The sequence below is a fragment of the Budorcas taxicolor genome, chromosome 25, assembly GCF_023091745.1.
Source record: "Budorcas taxicolor isolate Tak-1 chromosome 25, Takin1.1, whole genome shotgun sequence".
In the NCBI taxonomy this organism is placed as follows: Eukaryota; Metazoa; Chordata; class Mammalia; order Artiodactyla; family Bovidae; genus Budorcas; species Budorcas taxicolor.
Window position 1 is genome coordinate 11,613,733 of NC_068934.1, and position 21,519 is coordinate 11,635,251.

At 39.8% G+C, this 21,519-nt stretch overlaps 1 protein-coding gene across 1 annotated transcript in view; it reads left to right on the forward strand.

Moving 5' to 3' along the window:
- DLG2 (discs large MAGUK scaffold protein 2) overlaps window positions 1-21,519 on the forward strand; it is a 1,427,480-nt gene that overhangs the window by 209,141 nt on the left and 1,196,820 nt on the right. The window contains exon 2 of the mRNA XM_052662441.1: window positions 7,055-7,216. Coding sequence (XP_052518401.1) covers window positions 7,055-7,216 — 162 coding nt within the window. The remainder of the gene's footprint in view (window positions 1-7,054; window positions 7,217-21,519) is intronic.

Below are 21,519 nucleotides of genomic sequence, written 5' to 3' on the forward strand. Positions count from 1 at the left end.
TTTATGGTGCCGTGTTAATTTCTGCTGTACAGCAAAGTGAATCAGCTGTATGCATACATGTGTCTCCTCTCTTTTGGATTTCCTTCCCGTTTAGGTCACCACAGAGCACTGAGCAGCATAAGCACCGTGCTGTACAGCAGGTTCTCAGCAGTTACCTATTTTATACACAGAGTGGTTATGTGCCAACCCCAGTCTCCCCGTTCATCCCACCCCCTTTTCCCCTGTGGTGCCCATGTGTTTGTTCTCTATGTCTGTGTCTGTATTTCTCCTTTGCAAATATTGATAAGTTCTTCTGTATGGAGCCAATTCTTAAATCAGGATTTGACCTCTTGCAGAATGGTTTAATCTCCCTTGTCAGATGACTCTTGAAGATTTCCTGATAGTTATATTTCCTGAAGATATAATTAGTCTCTTAAGATCTTTGAGTCCTAATTAGTTTAGAAGAATATTTAAGTGAAGTGCTCTAGCTCCAGAGTCAGACTTGTGTTTGAATCCTGGTTTGCTTGGTATGTAAGCTTGGAAAAAAATGCCCATCTGACCAAGCCTGAGGTGATGGAAATTGTAACACCAATCTCCCAGATGTAATGATGTGTGTAAAGCATTTAGCATGGTTCCTGGAACATTAAAATGAAAATGAAAGTTGCTCAGTTGTGTCTGATTCTTTTTGACACCATGGACTGTGTAGTCCATGGAATTCTCCAGGCCAGAATACTGGAGTGGGTAGCCTTTCCCTTCTCCAGGGTGTCTTCCCATCCCAGGGATCGAACCCAGGTCTCCTGCATTGCAGATGAATTATTATTAATGGTTTTAATATTACCATTCATGTTAGAATTAGTATTTTTGTTAGTGATGTTAATATTAATGGTAATTTTAGTAGTACAGAAAAACCTTTTTTTTGTTATAGTTGAAGTTAAATCTAAGCAGAGAGATTCTTCCAAACCATGTCAGAGTGATTCCTCTGGAGGCTGGTGTTTGAGTTAAACACGGCACCTCTCGCTGGTTCTTGTCATCTTTTGCTTAGTCATCTCTTGGAGAAAACTGGAAAAATAAAGGAGGAGGACCACTTGTCTGGTACCAGGAGGAGTATCGTTTAGGTCTCTTGTTCAGTCACTAAATCGTGCCTGACTCTTTGCAACCCCATGGACTGCAGCATGCCAGGCTTCCCTGTCCTGCACTATCTCCCAGAGTTTACTCAAATTCATGTCCACTGAGTTGGTGATGCTACCCAAGCATCTCATCCTCTGTTGCTCCCTTATCCTCCTGTCTTCAATCTTTCACAGCATCAGAGTCTTTTCCAGTGTCAATTCTTTGCATCAGGTGGCCAAAGTATTGGAGTTTCTGCTTCAGCATCAGTCCTTCCAATGAATATTCAGGGTTGATTTCCTTTAGGATGGACTGGTTGGATCTCCTTGCAGTTCAAGGGACTCTCAAGAGTCTTCTGAAACACCACAATTCAAAAGAATCCGTTCTTTAGTTCTCAGCTTTCTTTATAGTCCAGTTGTCACATCCATACTTGACTACTGGAAAAACCATAGCTTTGACTAGATGGACCTTTGTCGGCAAAGTAGCGTCTCTGCTTTTTAATATGCTGTCTAGGTTCGGTTCAGTTCAGTTCAGTCGCTCAGTCGTGTCTGACTCTTTGCGACCCCATGAATCACAGCACGCCAGACCTCCCTGTCCATTCTAGGTTAGTCATAGCTTTTCTTCCAAGGAGCAAGTGGCTTTTAATTTCATGGCTACAGTCACCATCTGCAGTGATTTTGGAGCCTGAGAAAATAAAGTCTCTCACTGTTTCCCCTGTTTCCCCATCTATTGCCATGAAGCGATGAGACCAGATCCCATGGTCTTACTTTTCTGAATGTTGAGCCTCAAGCCAACTTTTCACTCTCCTCTTTCACTTTCATCAAGAGGCTCTTTAGTTCTTCTTTACTTTCTGCCACAAGAGTGGTATCGTCTGCATATCTGAGGTTATTGATATTTCTCCTGGCAATCTTGATTCCAGCTTGTGCTTCCTCCAGCCCACCATTTCTCATGATGTACTCTGCATGTAAGTTAAATAAGCAGGGTAACAATATACAGCCTTGAGGTACTCCTTTCCCGATGTGGAACCAGTCTGTTGTTCCATGTCCAGTTCTAACTGTTGCTTCTTGACCTGCATACATATTTTTCAGGAGGCAGGTAAGGTGGACTGGTATTCCCATCACTTTAAGAATTTTCCAGTTTGTTGGAAATGATCCACACAGTCAAAGGCTTTGGCATAGTCAATAAAGCAGCAGTTTCTTCCTATTATCATTCTAGATCCTCTTTCATTCTGGAAAGCTTCAGAGCTGTTGATTACCCATTTCTCCATTTACACTCAGTAAAACTGTTTTTACTCAGTAATACAGTTGTGTACACAAAACTCAGTTTACACTCAGTAATACAGTTGTTATCACTGTGCGTGTGACTTAGCTGCACATGTGTATTATTTACTTGGTAATTTGTAGCCTTCTCAAGGTCAAGAACTGGTTCACATTCAGTTTGGGTTCTTTGCATATATTACTGAAAGGAAAGATGTGGTGAGAGACATATAATGCTTAAGAATCTGATATCCTGTAAGATTGTGTCAGTCCAATGATGTGGTCTGTTTTTGCTTAAGCCTGAGTTGACAATGTTTCACAATGAAAGAGGTTGCATTCAGGAGCCAGAATTACTTGGTAGCTTGAGCAGGTTATACCCAATTCATCAATTTGTTTAATTGTCAGTCATAACTTTATTCAATAAATAGTTATTGAGCATATGTGCCAGGCATTTGGTTAAAGGCCTGCAGATATGGGGATAAACTAGACCCAAATGGCCCCTGTTCTCACAGAACCTTATAGTGCAATGTAAAAACTCCGAATATACAGAATCATATAGCGTGATAAAAGCTGTGGTTTGGGGAGTATAGGCAGCTATGGGAACACCCACAAAACCTCAGATTTGCGTTTCATGAAAGCTTCTGAGAAAAGGTAATGTCAAGATTGAGTCCAGAGGATCAATGAACGTTAAGATGAACTATTTTTACTGATAAAGCATTAATTGAGCATCAAGATTGAGTTTATAGTCTAATTTAAGCCTGTATCGCTCTTCAAATTGGGTCTTAATTTTATGGAAATAATTAAATAGGTTCTTTACAGTACCATGTAAGTTTAACCAAGTTTATTATCTCTCTGTGTCCTGATTTATTCCACCAAACAATTCAGTGAGATGTACATTTTTATGAATGAAATCTTTCTCTATACCAGCTGAATCTTACTGCAAGAATCTTTGAGGAGCTTCTATAATCAGTTTAACTTTGCAAAATTTTACTTTTGGTGTTCTTGGATATTTAGGTTGTAGAACACAAGCCCTTTCCTGGCTGTGATGAGTGACATGAATATGGCTTTACATATGTTAAAGTTTTTAAAGCTTAAAAAATTCCTCAAAAAACTAAAAATGGAATTGCCATATGATCTAGCAATTCTACTTCTGGGTATCTCTCCAAAATAATTGAAAGCATAGTTCCAAACATGTTTTTGTAAATGCATGTTCATAATAGCCTTACCCACAATAGCCAAGAGGTTGAAGCAATCAACAGCTCATCTACAGATGGATGAAGAAACAAAATGTGGCATATACATACAATGGGATACTATTCAGCCTTGAAAAGAAGGAAATCCTGTCCTCTGCTACAACATGGAGGACACTTGAAGGCATTAAGACGTAAACCCGTCATGAGAAGCAAACACCATGTGATTCCACTGATACAAGGTGGAATTGTCATAGAATAGTCAAATTTATATAAACAGAAAGTAGAATGTGGGTTGCCAGGGGCTGTAGGTGAGAAAATGCTGAGTTGTTTAATGAGTAAAGAGTTTTAATTTTGCAAGATGAAATGTGAAGATCGGTTACACATCAGTATGAATAAACTCAGTATTACTGAACTATACACATAAAAGGGGCTTCCCTAGTGGCTCAGATAATAGAGAATCTGCCTGCAGTGCAGGAGACCCAGGTTGGATTCCTGAGTTGATAAGATCCCCTGGAGAAGGGAATGGCAACCCACGGCAGTATTCTTGCCTGGAAAATTCCATGGACAGAGGAGCCTGGCTGACTACAGTTCGTGGGATCGCAAAGTCAGACACAACTGAGCGAGTAACACACTTTCATATGCTTAAAACAGTTCAGATGGTAAATTTTATGTGTACTTAACATTTTTTTAAAAATCCTTGGAAACTGAAGGTGATGATATGTTTATGTTTATTCCATAGTCCTGCGGTAAGAGAGGTGAGAGACAAGAGTTCAGCACTAGTGGGGACTCAGCTCATGTAGTGGTGTTGGGGGTCACTTATCATGAGGAAAGGAAGCTTGAGCTCTGTCACATGGTCAGTGGGAGTCCCTGAGGTGTTTTAAAGAGAAAGACTCTGTCACTGTAAGATTCAGAAAGCCAGCCCCTTGGCATATGTACAGAGGTCATCCTTAACCGTTTGGGCACAGGGACCAGTTTTGTGGAAGACATTTTTTCACTGGGCTGGGGTGGGGTGGGGAGGGTTTCAGGATGATTCAAGCACATGACCTGATTATCCTGCCTCTGATCTGGCAGGAGGTGGCGCTCAGGCAGTAACACAAGCGATGGGGGGCAGCCGCAAACACAGATAAAGCTTCACGTGCTTGCAGGCCGCTCACTTCTGTTGTGTGACCCCGTTTCCAACAGTCCATAAGACTGCTATTTGTTCGTGGCCCGAGGGTTGGGGACCCCTGTGGCCAGGATGTATGGGAAAGGGGCAACCTCAGCAGCAGTCTGTCCAGTCCAGAGGCTGTTGCTGTGGTCCAGCTGAGAGCTGCAAACCCGAACGTGGGCACTGGTTAACGGAGGTGGTGGGAAATGAGGACCGAGTAGGCTCAAGAGCTATCTGAGACAGTAATGAGGTAAACTCAGTGATTTATTGAATTGGCAGATGGCAGGGGGTGAAAGAGAGGATGGCGATTCACTGACTCCTACTTTTCTGGCTCGGGGGATCACAGAGATGGCAGCGCCTCCCAGAGAGAGAACTGAAGAGGGGGGAGGAGTCGTGGAGGGGCTGTAGGCTGAAAGCCAGAGACGCTAAACTGGGCATGTGTGTGACATTATTCCGCTTCCAGCAAACACCACATAACTGATCCAGAATGAATATTAAGCTTGATTCATGTTTCTAAGTCAGATGACCTTCCCAAATTATTCATAGAGTTGGGAAGATAAAAGTATGGTATTTTGTAATGCACAGGAATGTTCTAGCCTCATTTTGTTGTCTATCCTCCATAGAGTGCTTTTTTTTTTAAACCAAGCTGCTGTAGGCTTGGATTTCATCTCCTTTTGGGAATGTGGGCGGGGGGAGCTTTCTGAGAGTAGAAAAAGGATTCAGATTCCAATTATCTGGACAGGGTCCCGGCTCTCATGACCAGTATGTAGGGGGTCCTGGACAAGTCTCTTAACCTCTCTAAATGTCAGTTCTCTCATAAGTAAAATGCAGCATCATAGATAAGAAGAATTGCAGTGAAAGAAATAAATGAGAGTCCTTTGCAAACTGGTTCATGATATTGTCAGCTGTAATTTTTGTTTTGAAACTGATATTAAGCTTGGAACACTGTGGAAAGCCTCCCTGGAAAATAAAAGTAATGATGATCAACTTCTGAGTAAGAATGGACTCCAGATTGAATTGCCAACCCTGAGTGGTTCCTCTTGTTACTGTCAGTTTATGAGTCAGCTGGAGAGCTGGTGTTTAAGAAATCATATTTTTCACCTAAAAATGAGAGAAACATAAGCATGATTTTATAAGAAAATGTGTTGTTTGTAACCTGATATGATAATAGTACCTGTCGGTGATGATAATAAAGGGGTACTGGGAAGTGGTAGGCATTACAGGTAGACCTGTTGTGTTATGTCAATGTTTGGGCCTCTGCCCCTGATTACCCCTTTGCTATTCACAGGGAACAAAGGAAGAACAAGGCAAACTAACATTTCATTAGCTGGGTTGCATGTGGGATATAGAGTGTTCCCTTTTTTCTTTCCCAAGTAGACTAATAGCCATGAAACAATGAGACTCTGACAGTGGAGTAGGTCTGAAGGAAATGGAGTGAGAAGCAAAGAGAGAAGGAAGAATGGGACGCCCAGGCCAAGGCTGGAGATGGAGATTGACCCATGGCCGTGTCTACCCTCCACAGAGCATGCCTTGCCCTGGCCCTTTTCTGTCTCTGCCAGCTTCCTTTGGTGTGCTTGGAAGACCCAGAGGAGGGCCTTACTTTTGACAGAGGATGCTCTTACTATTACAGGCATGTGGAAGGAAGATGACAAAGAGCAAAAGGGACCAAGAAAGAAGAAACTATTATCTCTTTCCCCTCAGGGAATCTTCTCAATATGATACAGGCAGATTTTTTTTTTCCCCTTAATTTTTAAGTTCTTTAAACGAAAGCTCCATCTTTGGAAATTGTGAACCTTTGTCCTAGAGTCTCACTAACCCGAATCAACACTCCTCCACCTTGGATATGAAAGGAAGACAATATTCTTTCTTTGGAGGCCAACACAAACAATGCAGGTGGCAGAAATTTTCCCTCATTTCCTAGAAAACTTACAACTTTCATGCTTTCTGAATCAAAATTAGATTCCCCAACTGGTTGCATCAGAATTCTGTCTTCTTGCTCTGCACTTTTTTTTTTTTTTAATTTTCCATCCTTGACCTAAAATTTTTAGCACGTATTTAGCTATTCTGACCCTTTGGAGGGATACCTCCTCACCTGTGTGTCATTTGTTATCACGCTTCTATGTTTTATAAAGAGAGAGAGTACACTATAGGCAAAGGCAAGTCATCAGCATTGGTTGGCACTGATGGTTGGTTCAACGTGGCTTGCCGTTGACCTAGGTTATGTGCCCACCCAAAGGGACTGCAGCAAAGCCTGTAGGGCGACGTCAGCAATAGATGTGCGCTGTGCCCTGTAAATGAAGTGAGAACGTGAAGTTCAGAACGGTACCCTTGGCAAACACTCATGCTTTTTTTCCTTTTTTTGTCTTTTCTCCTAGAAGTATCGCTATCAAGATGAGGACGCTCCACACGATCATTCCTTACCTCGACTGACCCACGAAGTGAGAGGCCCTGAACTGGTGCACGTGTCAGAAAAGAACCTGTCTCAGATAGAAAATGTCCATGGATACGTCCTGCAGTCTCACATCTCTCCTCTGAAGGTCAGTTCTATTGCTCTTAGAGCTGGCGGCAGGGGATGGTGTGCATTTGCTAAGGGAGATGTCTGCTGGCTTAAGCGGGGCTCTTTTAAAACACTACAGTGGAACATGGTTGCCAAAGGGTCTTTCTGTGGTTTGGAGGTTTACCTGGAATTCCTGACAGGTAACCGGACAGTTACTCTTACTGTTACTTGTTTACGTGTCTGGAAAATCCTTTTAGTTTCTGCAAATGGGCTAAGGAGAGACCAAACACTGACAAACTGAATGGGAAAATACACTGATCCGTGTATTTACAGAGCCCACAAGGACATCAAGATTTCATTCAAATTGTATTTCTCCCTCTCTTTGCTTGGTTCCAGATAAATATAACATGATGACACCTAGTAATTGCCTCACCTTGTAGACTAAAAAAGAAACTGTGAGTTGGTTCATCAACAGCTCTATTTTATAATTCTTTCTATTTGGTGTCATACTTTTCCAATGCTTTCTACATTTTTTTTTCCTTAGATTTAAAACAATTTTTTGGTAAGTGCTATTTTGACAGAAAGGGACAATGAAATGAGCATTAAGCAATTTCTGTGTTCCTTGGTTGCAGTTTACTGTGTCATTTGCTTTGCTGATGTTATGCAATTTTGTGTCTTGGGTAAAAGCTTATAAATGTTGATTAAAGTGAATTAAAGGGAAAGTGGAACTAGAATCAATGATGTAATAGGAGCGAACTTAAATATAAAACAAAACAAACCAAAAAAACTACCAAATAGCTCCTTGATCTTGCTAAAAACTTTTTATTTTGTTAGCTAAAACATTCCCTTCACTGGCACATTCATACAGCTGTGTTGCAATAGAAAATGTACCATGAAGGTTTCCCTGATGTCTTCTGGGATCTTATTATACCTTCCAAAACATCAGAGAAAGTCTGTATTATGTTTAATATAGTTCCAAAATTTGGTGCATTTTAAGTACTTTGGCAGCCTAAACCTGCATTATTAAATGAACTAGTTCTGGTTACCACACATCAATTAGAATATTAGGCTAATTATCACATTCCAGTCAATATTTAATATTTCGCTGTTGAAACTCATTGTTCATTTCTTCCCAGAAAGAAAAGAACTCTTTTCCAAAGAGTTTTCTTTGGAAATCACTGATGGATGGGAATAGGTTTGGTCAGCCAGGAGAAGAGGAGATAAAAGCGTAGAGAACAGAGATTTGCCTTCTCCTACTTAGGGCTGTCATGTAGGAATCATGATATTGGTGGCTGTAAGCACAACCACTGTGTATAATTAACAGGAATGGATATTTGGGATCATTGTAAGACCACAACTTATGTCAATTAGTGCTACCTCCAAAAAATACTGTTTTGTAAATTAGGAGTTGCCTGTCACCACTACTCCAGTGCTCTTGCCTGGAGAACCCCAGGGACGGCAGAGCCTGGTGGGCTGCCTGTCTACGGGGTCGCACAGAGTCGGATACGACTGAAGCAACTTAGCAGCAGCACCAGAAACCTTGCAGGCTGGTCTGACGACCTAGAGGTGATACAGAGAAAAGGACTCCTTCTTCAGCAGGAGAGCACACAAAGTTGTCTCTAAGGCTTTGGTCTAACTGTAGAAATCAGTGATTTCACTCCAGGGTCAGATGAATCCCTTCCTGCTTTAAGCATCTTTCGTCTTTGCAACAACAACAAAAAATTGCTCATCCTGAATCAGTGCTGACCAGTGTAAACTGGAAAAGGGCAAAGCTGGGAGGCTGGACTGCGCAGAGAGGAGTTGCGCTTCAGATGTTTTTCTAACTGGATGAAGGAATCCCTGTAAGAACCTCCATGAAGCCTCCCCTCCTGTTAGTCCTCCCAACTTGCCTTTTCCCTCTTCCTACCACGTCCTTTTTTAATCAGCTCTAGAGCAGAGCTCCCAATGGCTTCAAGATGAGAAGGATGATGGAGGCTAGTCTAAAGCTAATCTGGCAACAGTAAAAATAAATATGAACAAAATAATAAAAAGACTATCAGATCTTCATTTTGTATGTTACATATTCAGCATATACTTGATAATCTAATTACTGAACATCTGCATTTGGGGGGATTATACCGTGTATAATGCTGCTTCATGCCTCATTTGGTAAATGTCTATTTAAGCTGAAGGCAACTTTGTTTTTTTCTGAAGATCATCTCTCAGATATAAAAAAATCTTTCCTCTCTCCCCTTTATCTCTTGACTCCAGGAATCTCAGAGTTCAGTGTCTTCCACTTTGGTTGTTTTCTTCAGTTTTATTTTGTTTCAGTTGCTCCCTTCTATCTTTTTTCTTACTATGTTCTTTATTTATTTTTCTGGTGTTTATGGTTTTACTGTAGTGATGTCTTTTGTTGAAGGTTTCTCACAGTTTCAAAAGTAGCCACCTGTGAATAATAAATCTCTGATACGAAACATCAAGGTTAGAATAGGCTTTTTCTCGTTTTTGGAATTACCAGCTAAGCAGTGTGGCCCCCCAGTGTATTTGTAAAGAGAACGGAAAGGTGGCCTCGTCCAGGGCTTCTGCACCCAGCCTGCCAGTTAGCTATTTTGGGGCCAGGAGGCTTCCGTCATGACCCTCTAGAGTGTTGTTTGTGCTGAACAAGATGTACTATTAGATTGTCTTAATGAAGAGCCTGTGTACATTTCCTCTATCGGCAACAGTGATAGAAATATATGTGCACAATTTTTCCAGAAAAGAAAACAGCCCAGGGTGTTGCATTTGCCAATGTCACGGTGTATACACTGCCACTGTGGCTGATTTCAGGTTACCAACCTGAAGCCGCCGAATGCACTTACAAAGACGGGCGCGTGAGGTTCTCATGAGACAGGACGAGCTGGCCCCAGCATGGCCCTGCATGATCACACGCAAGCACACGTGCTTTCATAGTCACAAAAAACACATTTCCTAATCAAGTCGTTAAGAGGTTATTATATTATCACAGTTCAAGTGTTTGGAAAACCTGCCCTGATTAAAACCTGATGTGTTATTTTCTCATAAAGGAAGCCTATTAGAGTCAGAGATGTGCTAAGAGGGTACAAATTCTCCATTAGACCTGGCACAGTTTCAGCCTTGTCGCTTCTTTGATCTGTCTGGTGCTCTTGGGTCAAGCACTAAAAGGGGGAAGAGTGAGGAGACAAAACACACAGTGAGATGCCTCCCCCTGCATCCTACTTAGAAGGCAGTGTGGGGACTTTCCTGGCGGCCCAGTGGTGAAGACTCCACCTTCCAGTGCAGGGATTGCAGGTTCGGTGCCCGGTCAGGGAACTAAGATCCCACGTGCCTCGTGACCAAGCAGAAACAATGTTCTGACAATTTCAGTAAAGAGTTTTAAAATGGTCAAAATAAACCTTAAATAAATCCTTAAAAAGATTTCTTTTTCAACAAAAATAGTAACAAAATATTATGATCAAAATGAATCTTAAAAAAATATAGACAGCAATGTGGTTCTCTAGTATTCATTAGGAATTTACATAAGGCATGCCTGAACAGAGTGTGAGATTGCTGGAGGACAGTTTAAATGTCATGTTTAGTGGGCTCCCAACAGTTAGCTGAGTAATCTGCCTGTTGCAGGTTTGACAGTCTTTTCTCCCATTGCCGCGTGGTGCCTGAAACCTCGGTTCTAAGATTCATCTGCCTTTGGAGCACCCCCGCTGCTTGGCGGATAGATGGATTGCTTAGCCTGTTTTCATTAGAGCACCTCAGCCAGTGTGAAGTATGGGGTTGGAAGGAGAAATGCAATTTAGCAGTGAATTGGATAGAATTTGTTTTCTTGGCCTCCAGATGGGGATGTGTTCTCTTCAGATGCTACCTTAGAATCCTCTAGGAAAGAAACAGGCCTATAATAAACCGTGAGCATTTTCTGTTCAGTTTAGATAAGCTCATTAAATAGTAATTGAGTGTCTACTATGGGTACCATAATAGGTGATGGAGACACAAAAGACAGTAAATTGTGATTTTAAATATGCCTGTGGCTCTCCGAGGGAATCTGAGTTCTAATTATGTATTGCTCATCCTTACTCTGCAATAGGAATTCAAATTCCTGAATCTTAGGTATTATGAGACCCCAGGCGTCTATCAGAGTACTCTTTACAGAGTATCTGTTAGCTCTCTATCTCAGGTTCTTCCTCTGTAAAATGAAGGTGATAATAATATTTATCTCATAGCTTGTTTACTAATACTAATTAAATAAAATGACGCATGTAAACTGCTTAATAAGTGGCTGGCACATAGTAAACACAACAAACGTTGTTTTTGACTTTGTTATCATCAATCTGCTACCATGGCAAATATCTTATAATCATTTATTTTGTTTGTCTCATTTGACCTCAGTGAGGCAGTGTACCTGGTTTTAAAATTCCAAAGTTCCCTTTCAGTCGTAGAACTAGTGAATAGGACTGTCCTCATCGGTGTCTCGGATCTTTCTGGCTCCAAAATCTGTATTTATCACCCCTGTGCTACATTACCTTCCCCTAAACTGTTCTGCTATTTTTAAAGAGATCTTAGGTGCAGAAGCTCTATACAGTCAGCAACAATAAGGCTGGGAGCTGACTGTGGCTCAGATCGTGAACTCCTTATTGCCAAATTCAGACTTAAATTAAAGAAAGTGGGGAAAACCACTAGACCATTCAGGTATGACCTAAATCAAATCCCTTATGATTACGCAGTGGAAGTGAGAAATAGATTTATGGGACTAGATCTGATAGACATAGTGCCTGATGAACTATGGATGGAGGTTCATGACATTGCACAGGAGACAGCAATCAAGACCATTCCCAATAAAAAGAAATGCAAAAATGCAAAATGGCTGTCTGAGGAGGCCTTACAAATAGCTGTGAAAAGACGAGAAGCAAAAAGCAAAGGAGAAAAAGGAAGATACACCCATTTGAATGCAGAGTTTGAAAGAATAGCAAGGAGAGATAAGAAAGCTTCCTCAGTGATCAGTGCAAAGAAATAGAGGAAAACAATAGAATAGGAAAGACTAGAGATCTCTTCAAGAAAATTAGAGATACCAAGGGAACATTTCATGGAAAGATGGGCTCAATAAAGGACAGAAATGGTATGGACTTCCAATTATCAGTCACCAATTTCTGTTTCTTTTTCTGCTGTTTTATTCAATGCCTCCCTTAGGAACAAAGAAGCTGGAGGGAAACTGAATGGTTCTATGTAAGATGGTTTTGCAGTCTCTTGAGTAGTATATGTTTAAAGCTTATTCTTTCAAAAAAATAAAAAAATAGAGATCTTAGGGTCAAATTGTCTTTCATTGGCTGTAGGTGTGTAAAATTTGAAGGTCTTTTTTTTCCCCCCATATAGCCTTATTCTTAAAAGTTAAGCAGATACAAAATATAAGTGAATTTGTAAGAAACTTACTTTCCTGAATGAGGACAGGGAAGAGTGTTGATAGATGGGAACATGAAGAGAAAAGAGAAGGGAAATAAGTTCTATCTTTAACACATTTCTATCTACCCAGTAGTAAACTCCCAAGGAACTATGTTCCTCTTCCAAGACAAGAGCTCATTATTTGGGGCTAGTTCCCTTTTGAAGAATCTCTTGAGATTGTAAAAATTTTTTTCTCAGCAAGAGAGACACATTGCACTTTGAGCAACTGGAGAGTTTTCTGCATTGAGGAACAGTCCTCACAGTATGTGTGTGTCATCGAAAAACCCAAGTACATCCATCCACACCACAACCCTCATGCTTTATCCTTCCCAAGACCTGGCAAGATCTATTTCTGTCCTTTTTGTCTGGTTATTCATCTTTTAAAATGTTCATCCTATATGTGCTGGATTTCATAAACTCTCTTACAATTTTCAGAAATGAGCATTGTACAAGTTACAGATTCAAACACTGATCAATAAATAAATAAAGCTACTCTATGCTGTTTCACATTACCGTGTTTGATCAGAAATTTAACTAATTATTTTAATCCTATTGTTATTTATAACTGTTAGTTTTGTTTTGATAAATTTACTGTCAATATTATCATCATTATATGAATGCCTTCAAGGTCAATCTGTATTGGTTTTATTCATCATTATATTCTCAGACCTTCTACAAATACTTGTTAAATTATTTGTCATTGGCAGTAGGAACAGCTGACTTCTGGGGGATTGGTGCCATTGATATTTAAATAAGCAAGAAATGAAGGCACAGACTTCTTATTTTTCTCCATCTGTTGTCCCCTTGCCTAATCATTATGGATACAGCATTTCATCAAATTTAAACCTATTTCCTCATGTATTACATATCTGAAATCTGAGTGTGTCCTAAAATCAATGATATCTTGCAATTAAAATTGGCAGCATCTCCTAAGGTACCCCAAAAGTTGATACATCTTATAGTCAAAGCCATCAGTGATTATTTACAGGGAAGATTAAAGCTATTTTTTTTAGAGATTTGTATAGATTGCTTTAATCAGATAAACATGATTTTCTGTCTTCTGATTCTCATTGAGACCAGATAAATGATTCTCGGATGATTTACTGGAAAGTGAGAATATGAGAAGTTAGGATAGACTCTTACACTCTTGAACAAATGGACATTTGTTAAATGTATATGGGAAAACAATGGGGAATCTGGGGGAAGGGTAAATTGGGGAAATTATAGGGAGTGATTGCTCACAAATGAAGAAGCCAATCTACAGAAATGAAGGCAGAAAAGATTAAGTGTACTTTGTTCCAAAAACTATTTTCTTACCAGAGTTGCCAGAGCCTACTTATAGGAAAGTATGTTTTAGCCACAGTAATAAATTCTTTCTCCATGAAGTCTTTCCTATTAACTCTTGTCTGACTCCAGTTGGTTATAACATCCTGTAATGCAAGGAGTTTGCATAATTAGCTTTTTTATGTATACCTTATTCTATTAATCTAAATAATTTTTGTGAAATCAGGTTTTGTCTTTTCCTTTAGGTATTCCATTTATCTTACTCCTAATAAATGTATAAGCTCCTGTGAACTGGACTACATCTTATTTTTGTTTTTATTTTTCCTCTTTCTCCCTCATTGACAACTACGGTGAAACTAAGCCAGCATTTCCCAAAGTATTTCCAGTGGGATTTTGTCAGCATTATAAGGAAAATAAAGGAATGAATGCTGAAAACATTTGAGAGGTTAGATGCGTTAACTTTATTGAAGAATTTCTCGGTCATTAGTAAGATATTATGCAATATAAATTTCTAAGATGGGGACATGGTTAATACACTATTTTCCAAACATGTTTGGTCATGAGACCCTTTCTTCCAAACAAAATTATTTTTTGTTTGGATATGTACACTTCTGAAAATACTATTAACATAATAGATACATAGACTATGGCTAGTACAACCAACAGAAAAGTTTAACATAAAAATTCACCCTGGCCTGAGAATCAGACTCAATCGGATCAAATGCCTGGTCCTCTAAGTATTAGGAGTGTGAGCTCTCTCAAGTTTTTTAACTGCCTTAAGCTTCAGTTTCTTTACTTTGTAAAATAATGGGATTCATTGATGTTTCTTTGAGTTTTGAACTCTACAAAGAGCTCAGTGTGACACATAAGAAATATGCAAAAATGGTAGCTATCCTTACTACTATTGATGTTTTGATATTAGTATGTAATAGTATTATTCTAATATTCTAAATGAAAAACTTTGAAGTTTCTTATGGAATTTTTTTCATTGTAATCTCTTATTGGTTTCCAAATGTCTGAGTGTTCTCACCTTCCTCTTTTTATCCACATCTACTATCCCAGTCCAGGTTTTCATTGCTTCCAGGCAGAAATTAGTGTGGTTATTGTAAACCATCATGGGCTTTGGAGCCAAAAAATAGATTTTTGAATCCTGACTCTGCAATTTCTGGCAGGGTAACCTAGGAAAACCATCTAGCATTTCTGAAATGCAGTAAAGTTTAATATGAACAGAACCTCTTATGAATACTGATTGATTCATTTACTTATTCATTTATTTATACAGTAAAATCTCTTTGACTATCTTCTGTATGTGGGAGTTATGTTATTCCCTGAGGAAACAAAGAGCAATATGCCTTCGAGTTCCTTACACGCAATAGATAGGTTTATGAACTTGGAGATGTATGCATGTTGTGTGCAATGAAGGAGCAAAGGAGAGGAAAATTCTCCCAAGACCTAGAGACATGCTTTCATTTTTTTCTGAGCTGGAGATCTGGGGACAAGTGTGGTCAGAGAAAGCATTAAATGGGAGGTTATTTTTGACTTGAAGGAAGTTGGAGATAAAGCAGATTGATCAAGGTTGTCCTAGATTCTAGCAGTTGCATATCAGTATGGAGGAATTCTAGAAATGGCAGGCCATTTTTATTTGTAACTGAGTAGGGCAGAGAGATGGAATGTAAGGACTAAGAAGGTATACAGAAGTGGGTCCAAAGCATGTCTTCAAACAAGGGAGATGGATGGGAACAGGTAATGAAGGGCCTGCTATGGAGACTGGACTTCACCTTGTAGGTAATGAGGAATGACTATGCAATTTAAAAAGAGGAGACTCCTAGTCGGAGTTGCAAATTAGACCATTAGTCATGTCATGCAGCAGAGTGGAGGAAAAACAAGAAAAAGGTGTATTGCAATCAAGGACATCAGGCAAAATGCAACAGGTAGACACGCTCTGAGATACAGCAGAGACACTGGGGATGGAGGATGGAATGAACTAGAAAGATTATTGAGGGAAAGATACCCTCAGGAACTTGAGGCCCATTGAATATAGACAATAGAGGAGAGAAAGAAATGGACGTAAATTCACACTTTTTCTTTTTTAATTTGACCAATTGCATAGGGGAAGTATCATGGCAGGTAATCAAGAATGCCAGAGGAAGGATAGATTTAAGGGTGAGGTGAAGAGATTCTGAGGTTAGATCTGAATAATTGAGTTTGAGCTATATATGCTACACTCAAGTAGAAGGGCTTAACAGGCAGTTTGAAATAAAGATCTGGGAATTTAGATAGATCTTATTGAGAAATGAAGACTTAGGCATTTTCTGTATAGTTGAGGTGGTATGGATGGGACTGCTTAGCAAAGGGGGAGGAGGATGCTGGGGACAGAATCACAGGAAGCAGTACTACCGTGTTAGGGGTCTTATGGACAGAGAAAACCACTGAAGAGAAGTGAAGCAGTGAGTAATTTATCACAATGTTTAAGCATTAGTGGGCTTCCCAGGTGGTGCTAGGGTAACGAACCCTCCTGTCGATGCAGAAGACATAAAAGAAGCAGGTCTGATCCCTGGGTTGCAAAGATCCCCTAGAGGCAGGCATGGCAACCCACTCCAGTATTCTTCCCTGGAGAATCTCATGGACAAGCCTTAGTTGTCTAATGTTTCTATGTTTTAAACTGAGTTATACATTTCTCATTGATGAGGATCATATCTTATAACTGAAAAATACATGGCTCATCTATAGTGCCTAGAATCGAGTCGTCCAAACATTAAATGCCTTTTTAATACTTGTTACTATTCTTCAGTTGCTAAGTCAAGTCCTGCTGTTTGCAACCCCACGGACTACAGTTTGCCAGGCCTCCCTGTCCTTCCCTATCACCTGGAGTTTGCTCAAACTCGTGTCCATTGAATCTGTGATGCCATCCAACCGTCTCATTCTCTGTCATCCCCTTCTCCTCCTGACTTCAATCTTTCCCAGGATCAGGGTCTTTTCCAATGAGTCAGCTCTTCGCATCAGGTGACCAAAGTATTGGAGCTTTAGCTTCAGCATCAGTCCTTCCAGTGAACATTCAGGGTTGATTTCCTTTAGGATGAACTGGTTAATACTTGTTGTGCATGTGTGAATGCTAAGTTGCTTTAGTCGTGTCTGACTCTGTCACCCTTTGGACTGTAGCTAGCCAAGCTCCTCTCTCTGTGGGTTCTCCAGGTAAGAATGCTGGAGTGGGCTGTCTTGCCCTCCTCCAGGGGATCTTCCCAACTCAGGGATCGAACCCAGGGATCAAACCTGCATCTCTTATGGTCTCCTGTATTGGCAGGCGTGTTCTTTAACATTAGCACCACCTTAATTGGCCACTGATTTTAGTAAGAAAGAACACGAGAGAAGGGGAGAGAGAAAGAAAGAAAGGGTGAGGGAGGAAAGGAAGGAGGAAGGAAAGAAGCTTATGAAATATATTGACTCTAACAGTCATGGATTCCTGGTCATCAGCTGAAAATTATGTATTTGTTTTCCTTTCTAGCCATAGTGCTTTTATTAGTATTACTAGTTAGTAAACTAAGCTGATTTTGCTATTTTAGAAAATTAGTAAATTTTCAAAAATGTAAACCTTGTTCATTTCTGTCTCTCTCCACTAGATGGTATAAGCAGCTGACCTGATGGTTCAGAAAGCATCTGGTCTTGGGGAAAAAAGAACAGTTTTGTGAGGCTAAATTGAGAAGCACTTAGTTAATAAAAGCCTAAGAATGGTTTGGCAGAGATTTACATATTTGTGAAAAATGCATTTTGTTCCAGGCCCAGAACCTTGGCAAGAGGAAATGTGAGTGAAATATGGCCTTGACAGACATATACTGAATCCAGGCACAAACGCTCCTGATCAAAACTCTAAGCGAATGAAACATTTCTTGCTTCAGTTATCATTAGTTGGGAAGTGTACCAATAGCATACCTCAAACAATCCTGGGTGTTTAAGCCAGAAACTGGAAAAAGGGAAGAAGAAAATGGTGGGCACAGGACCTACCACAGTATCTCTCAATTCATAAATGTTCATTGGAACTAGCCCAGCATGGGCTAATGGGTCCCCGCCATGGCTTTGGAAAGATAAATCAGGAGAATGACATCCAAATCTCTTATTTTTCCCAGCTGTGTAATGACAACAATAATAATGAATTTTTCTCTAAGAAATACTAGATTGTTATGTATATTAAAGGCATAATAAGTTTTTTTTCTTTTCAAATGAGAAATGTTTAGAACAATCCTAACTAGGTGTCACTAGTGATTATTTGTCGATTTAGTTACTCCTAAAGGGTTGACTCAAGACCCAACACACTGCTTCTTAAGACTAGGGTTTCGCTACTGCCAATGCTTTCTATACGAATTAGAAGTAATATACATAAAGCTCACAGAAGCTGCCCACCAGTAAAGGATGCTTATTATATCTGTTGGTAATGATGCTGTGGTTATTGTTGCTCTAAAACAGTGTGTAACTCCTACATTCCTCCCCCATTTAAGAAATTCAGAGTTGTAACCGTTAGTAAGCATGTTTTCAATAGTTTTTATTAGTACACACATATACATATACATGTATATGTGAAGTGAAGTCAAAGTCTCTCAGTCATGTCCAGGTCTTTGCAACCCCATGGACTATAGCTCGCCAGCCTCTTCTGTCCGTGGGATTTCCCAGCAAGGATACTGGAGTGGATTACCATTTCCTTCTCCAGGGGATCTTCCCGACCCAGGGATTGAACCTGGGTCTCCTGGATTGCAGGCAGATTCTTTACCATCTGTGCCACCAGGAAAGCCCATGTGTGTGTGTGTGTGTGTGTGTGTGTGTGTGTGTGTGTGTGTGTGTGTGTGTGTGTGTATCTGTCTATACATTATTCCACATCTCATGCATTTATTCATAAATAAATGTTGATGTCCACTGAGTTTTAGATTTTTTTAAAAATTCTTTCCCAGCTAATCCAGAAAAGCAATAATGTACAGGGGAAAGCAGATGGACTTTTGGAATCAGACCTCCTTGGGCTCAAATTCTGGCTCTTTTTCTTTCTAGCTGTGTCCTTTAGCAAATCTATTGGCTTCCCTCCTATGGGAAACAATAAGATGGAACTCACAGGATTATTGTAGGACTTACTTAAGATAATACGTGGCAAGTCTTTAGAATAGGACTTGGCACCTAGTAGGTGTTCAGTAAATGATAATTACTTTTCATTTATAAAGTAGAAAATATATGTGTATATAAAAAGAGATCTAAATTTAAGATTAATCAACTCTTTGAACTCTCAGTAGAGATGAACTCTTATTATATTTTCCCATGTGCTGTCTTTAAGAGAATGGTTTTATACTACAGAATACCCCCATCTCAGCTAAGCAAAGGTGTATCATTCAAAATTGTTGTCTTTCACGTGAGAGTGAATGTCCCTTTGGCTAGATCAAATAAAGTATAGCAAATAAGTTGGGAACACAGCCAGGTTTTGACTGATCCAAACAAAACTTTGCTGAAGCATTAAGAAACATACTCTGCTTTGTGGCTAGTTTTGGTGGATGTTAGAACATTATAATCAATCTTTCAAGGTAGCTACTTGGTGGGAAGCACTGATTTCGGTATATAATTTTGTATTACTTAAGGATGTACTGCTTAAAAGTTAAAAAGTATTGCTTCATAGTAACAAGTGCATACCTAGCAACTGTTGGGCAATAAAATAGAGATATGTAATGCCCTTATGGAATTCACACATTAGCTATATTAAACATTTGGAGAATATTAGTAACCCATGAAAATGGAAACAGTTTTTGTTTTATGTCTGGCAATGTATTTATAATCAGAATTCACTAATTCTAAGTACAGATCAAATCCCACTCCTTTGAACTGGAAGGGATAACTCTAGCATGATTTTGTGTGGTACAATTTTATTGTTATTGAAATCAAGTGTATGTTACCTGGGGTTTTCTTTAACAAGGAGATTTTGCTTGTATCAATAGTTTGTGTTTGTCCATTTATATTTGTTCAACAAAACTCCTAAGTTACTTTGGTGGGGGCAGTGTTGGGGGGGGTCCTATGAAGCAGCTGCTAAGATCTAAATTCAGTTTTGTGAATTTTTCTTTTTATGTTTGCTCACTTTTTATATTTGCTCACCAAATTTTCTGTATAGAGTTTGTTTTAGGAGAAATAATAACAATATAAAGTATAATATTTATTGAATCCCAAATATATGCTGGTACTATTCTAAATGCTTTGCATGCATTGGGTTATTTCACTTAGCCACCCTGTAAGATAGGTTTTCTTATTATTCCCACTTTATGGACAAGGAAAGTGGGTGCTCAGAAGGTAGAAAAGCTTTTCTAAGGTTACACATTTGGTTCTTAGATCTGGGGTATGAGTGTGGCTAGTCTGACATCAGACCCCTCACTGTTGGTCACGGTGCTAAATTATTCACCAGCAAATGAGAACCATGTAATTAGAAAACTGAAGGGGATAGTAGAAATCATCAAGTCCAGGATTTTCAAACTGCAACTGACTTACTATCAAATGTGGAATCAATTCATTTTGTAATTTTAGACTAGAATAAAAGAACAATAGGAAATATGAGAGTACATCAAAAGTAGAAACCTGTGCTCCAGTTTAATGTGAATGTGTTCTGGCTCACAGTGTGTATTTCTGACTGTAATCAAGGTCAAGAAAGCCAGAAAGCCGCTGATCTGGTCCAGTTTTCCCGTAGTACAGAAGGTGGGTAAGTAGGGAAGAAGACCATAAGCCCAGAAAAGTTAAATCATTTCCTAAAAACACATTGGTCAGAAGCAGCAGAGCCTGAAATTTGAACGCTTTGTAGTATTAACCATTGCTCTGCCATTTTCTCTGTCTAGTGTCCGTTGTTTCTACCATTACCAGTTGAGACACTTAAACAGGAAGTTGTGAAACTTGATTGTGTATCAGAGTCACAGAGGCCCAGTTCCATAGCACTTCACCAATCCTGAGCTCTGTATTTTTATGTCCTCTCCAGGTGACTTTGTCACATGCTAACATTGGAAACTGCAGTCTGGAACTCCACGATGCCACAGTGTTTACTGAATGACTGCCATGTGTATTGCTAGAACTTCACTAAACACCATGAGAGATGGTAGAGGAAGTAAGAAATAGAGCCTTTCTCTATGAAGAACTTAAATACATTAAGGAAGCCAGGATGCGTATGAATCACGCTGTGAACAGAAACTATATAGCTGAGGGTTTATATAACCTTACTAGGTATGAATGGCATTCCAGGAGGCAGGCTTTACATTCCTCTATAGACATAAACAAAAGAAGCCTCATAATATTTATTTAAGAGAGAATGTTCTACGAGAAAATATGGTAGAGAAAGTTGAATTGATTTCCCCCAACTCTCAGAGGAGTTGCCAGAGTCAAGTGAGTGAATTTAACCCCGAGGCCGCGCTCCCAGGCCAACTGACTCCGAAATCACTGAAGGCAGGTGATTTGTTCCTTCTTTATTGGCAGAACATGGAGCGTGTTTGAACTTGTGGCCAATTTGGGGTCACAGGTGAGTGCATTTAAAATGCATTCTAGAGGCGCTTCTTGAAGTCACTTTGCCCGTAGCACCAGTGCAGGACCATCTCCTCCAGCGCCCCCTGTGGGCCACAGGGCACATGTGGAAGTCATTTCAAAAAT